Source organism: Sinocyclocheilus rhinocerous, unplaced genomic scaffold, assembly GCF_001515625.1.
Source record: "Sinocyclocheilus rhinocerous isolate Xijiao unplaced genomic scaffold, SAMN03320098_v1.1 scaffold19, whole genome shotgun sequence".
Taxonomy (NCBI): domain Eukaryota; kingdom Metazoa; phylum Chordata; class Actinopteri; order Cypriniformes; family Cyprinidae; genus Sinocyclocheilus; species Sinocyclocheilus rhinocerous.
In genome coordinates this window covers 1,301,700-1,305,924 of record NW_015638975.1, presented here as the reverse complement: position 1 = coordinate 1,305,924, position 4,225 = coordinate 1,301,700, and the positions used below count along the sequence as shown (strand labels likewise).

At 36.0% G+C, this 4,225-nt stretch overlaps 1 protein-coding gene across 1 annotated transcript in view; it reads right to left on the bottom strand.

Annotated features, from left to right (window-relative positions):
• The window catches only part of LOC107750513 (vacuolar protein sorting-associated protein 13C-like), a 69,560-nt gene extending 65,678 nt beyond the window's left edge, over positions 1 to 3,882 (bottom strand). Inside the window, exons 1-3 of the mRNA XM_016565924.1 lie at positions 3,665 to 3,882; positions 1,740 to 1,783; positions 1,308 to 1,350 (exon numbers count right to left, since the gene is read on the bottom strand). Coding sequence (XP_016421410.1) covers positions 1,308 to 1,350; positions 1,740 to 1,783; positions 3,665 to 3,764 — 187 coding nt within the window. The 5' untranslated portion in view covers positions 3,765 to 3,882. The remainder of the gene's footprint in view (positions 1 to 1,307; positions 1,351 to 1,739; positions 1,784 to 3,664) is intronic.
• Between the last annotated feature and the right edge of the window lie 343 nt (positions 3,883 to 4,225).

Below are 4,225 nucleotides of genomic sequence, written 5' to 3'. Positions count from 1 at the left end.
CAGTGACAAAGTACATGTAGTACCTTGGGTTCAACGGAGTCGGAATGAACCACGAGCATCCTAAGCTCAAACATTTTATACACTTAGAGTTTACCCTCAATGTAAAGGAAGTTGCTCCTGTTGTTACAGCTGTGGTCTGTATGTTAATTAAGTTCTGACACCCCTTTGTTTGAGGTGGTTCTCAGTGTCCCACACCTGCTCCCATTCTACAATTGGTCACCATTTGCTCAGGATGTGATAGTCCCAAGTGATCTACAAACAACATAACTGTTGACTTTCTTCTTCTCTATAATAATTAAGCCATTTTGGGAAATGAGCATGATCAAACATATTGTGGAGTGGAATCTGGGTCGGGGCAGACTATAGATTCTTACATGAAGAATGAGGGCAAAACTTGAAACCCGTGGATAAAATGGAAAAAATTGAATTTGTTGCATTACAGATCAAGGTTTATTGGGTACCTTTGGGCTAAATATCTTTTGATCAACCACATTTAATAAAGCAAAACAAACTGATCTTTTTTAAATGAAGATTTTGTAAAAAGTAGAAAATATGGAAGGAATTTCACAGTGCTACTCAGACTAGCATGTAGTCCTTGTTAACCAATTACTTTTTACTGCTTGACATCTTGGCACACTGTCTAGCAGATGTTTTAAGTCATCTGACTGGATCATGTGATAACATGAACTGATTTCAACAAGCTCCCATTTATTGGCAAAACTTCTGTGCTGTGATGTTTGCTGAATTACTGAAACATTTTAACTAGTCCAAGAGGCCTAAAAAGTTTCATAACAGTGTCATATTGCTTCCACACCCCGCCTAATCTTATGGTATTTTTAACCTCCAGCTCTTTTGTGATTGTTCATGAATAGAAGTATTTGTTGAAACATTGCTTAAACACAACCTCAAATCTATTGAGGAAAAACTGTGAACTGTGAAAACTTCAATTTACTGTTTTAAAATTCATATTACAACAAGCTTTACTACTGCTCAGCTGTCTTTATTACATTTGGAGTGTGATCTCTCCAAACAAACATCAGGCAGTGAAAACAAAATCACTTTTATTTGACTGTTACTGCAAAGTTCAATCAGTCAGCATAATCTCTCTAGAGCAGCACAAAATAGGAAGTGCAATTCATCAAACTGAACACTGAAACTTTTTTCTACTTCAGTCTCCTTGGTTACAAGTTACCAACACACAAGCCAGAATATTAGAAAACTACACATTTCACACCTTCCATGACAGTACACATGCTACAGCTCCCTGCAGCATAACTTTCCTGATAAAGTGAAAATTGTATGCTCACCAATCTGACCAGCCTTCACTTTGAAAGGGACATCAAACTCGCTCTAAAGAATAAGAATAAATTGGTAAAATGGGTTTGAAATGCAGATTTCAAGAATTTAATATTAGAAATCCTATTTTGTACACATACATACTAAAACTCTATTTATAACCATTTAGTTGTGGTAACATCAGCAAATCTCATTGTTTTAGCACACTCTTGATTCAGCACATGCTTTAGTGTCTACCACTAACCACAGTGTTACATACACAGACACAGACTTTCTCCTATCAAGATAAATAATTTTAGTGTGTGTTTTGTGATTTATTTATTTAATTTTTTTACTATATTCTACATTTTGTGGCATGGCATCATGTTAATAACAATACAAATCTATATTAAAATAATAGGTAAAATGCAATTAAACTTAATATTTTCCAAAACATAACTTACCAAAGCATTTTCTTTCACTCTCAGATTTTCCAACACCACATTTCCTAAAACAAAATGTAAAGAAAAGATAAAAATGACTGTATTGTTCATTATATTTCATCCATGCTACATAATGTATATTGCAGATTGTACATGTATTATGTAGTTTCTTTCTCAAAGCCATCCATATAAACATCTGAAACTTTGAAAGCATCACAGATAAGAAATGCTACTATGAAATGCATAAACAATTGCATCCTGATATGACTGGCCACTTTTGGCACTGACGATAACTGGATTGGCATCACAGAAAATAAATAAATGTCAACCAGAGCAGCCTATCTGATGTTGGGATAAAGACGTCACCATATCAAACTGCATGCTGACAGAATAACAGGGCACCCATGCTGATCTGGCCAAGGATTGTCTAAACCCCTATGGAGTCTGTCACACCTATGAAAGCGGACTGTTCAGTTTACAAAAACACTTTACTCCTATCCTTCTCTCATTTGAAAAAACAGCTGACCATTTTTGCAATGAAAGTGGTGACAGATCTGTATTATGGCATAAATCCAAGTGTAACAGATTATCAAAAAAGAAAATTGAAGGCAGGGACTTGGTTCTATGCATCGGCTGTTGGTTGAATTTTGAGATGTGGACTTAAAACTGAGGCAGATGAATGTGCGTTTGCAGAGGCGGGGTTTAAGCAGTCCTGCATACATTAGTAGAGAAAAGCCTGCCATTTTCACCGTAAGATCCACTGACAAGTTATGAGATTTTGATTAAAAATTATGAGGTGAAAAAAAATGTAATATGAAACATAAATTGATGATTTGTTCACAATAGGATCTATGACATGCATTTCAAAAACAGATGAGGTAAATTTTTGTTTTCATGTCATATGTTTCTTATGATTCTAATGAACGTGGTTTCAAACTATCCTTGGAATTTATCTGAAAGAATCTAGTTGTTCCGGCCTTGACACATCCTGTAAAGTGACTATAACGACACAACAGATATGACTCCTTTTCAAAGGACTCCTTTCAAAGCCTATACTTATATTAACATTAACTGAGCGAAACACACATATTTGCATATAAACCTGCAAACATTAAAAATACACCACATGACCACAAAGAGAATGAAAGGGTCATGTTCCCATCAGTGTTTGTGTATGACCAATATTTTTGTAATGTAAACAGTTTATACAATGTAAACAGTTTACATACTTTAACTCTAAAGAGTATTAGTGATGATAGGAGTAATAGGGGGATATGGGTCATAGGGGCCATCAAGATAAATCTGTAGTAATATAGTGCCCCAGGTTTTTCCAAACATATATGTGGAATTTAACTTTTCCAAGACATTTTGAATGTATGACAGAGTAAGTTCAGCACTTCCATTTTTTTTAGGAAAATTAATGACATGATTAAACTTATTATCTATGAAGGAAGGTATGGTCCACCTCACATTGAGCTTTACTTGCACAAATTCAACAAAGCAGAACAAACAACAGTGTTTGCGATACTGACTGTCCATTCATATGCTCAGCTAATTATTAGGAACCATTTTCTGTGTCTTATCTATGAGACAACTGTCTCATGTAATATTTATGTAAACTGAAATGTAATGATGATGCCTGAAATCCTTTTACACAATAAAGGCGGAAACCCTAAAAATAATGAAAGTAAACGGTAAAAATAATGTTTTCATCGCCTCCGAACGACTCCTTGGGACAAGCAACCTGACAGACTGCCGCCAGTCTTACAGAACAGAAACCAATCCAGCACGAGAGACATTAATGGAGACTGCAGTAAATTTACATCTAGCTTGCACTGCATATCGATACAGAACGTTTTGCAGCAGACAACAATCCAGAGCAGAAAACAAGCGTTTCAGTGAACTAATGTAGACGGACAGTTTTGACGAATAAACGCTTAACTTACCTCCCCATATGCCAATCTTGAGCTGCGACTTATCCAAGTTTTCCACATAATCTCCTATGAACCTGTTCAAGAGATCACTGACTAAAGTCTCGAACACCATGGTGAGTTGAGAACGACAGCGACCCTGTCGCAGAAAAGGCGCTAAAATGCCACAATGCGCATTTGATAAGGTTACTTCCCTCCCTGGATGACAAGCGTATACAGCGAGATCGACTCGTTCGGTGATCCACTCACACTGTCTGGATCAGGGGTCGCTGCGATTACTGTATTATAAGCAGGACGGCTAGTTAAACAATGAATTCATGATTAAGGTGGGGAATTAATTACAACAGAATGTCAGGAGGCCATTTTAATGCCTCCTCTATTACAGTTTTTTACAATCGTTTTTGCGCAAATAACAGAACCTTCATGTCATTTTTCAAAACTCTAGACACAAAACTCAAAACAGTCATTATTTGTAAGGCTGTCCAATGTTCACAACTTTGCATATTGCATTCATATCTCTAAAGAAGCCTTGCATTTGCAGAAGCATTGGTTCAAAAAACTATTTTATTATGAAAT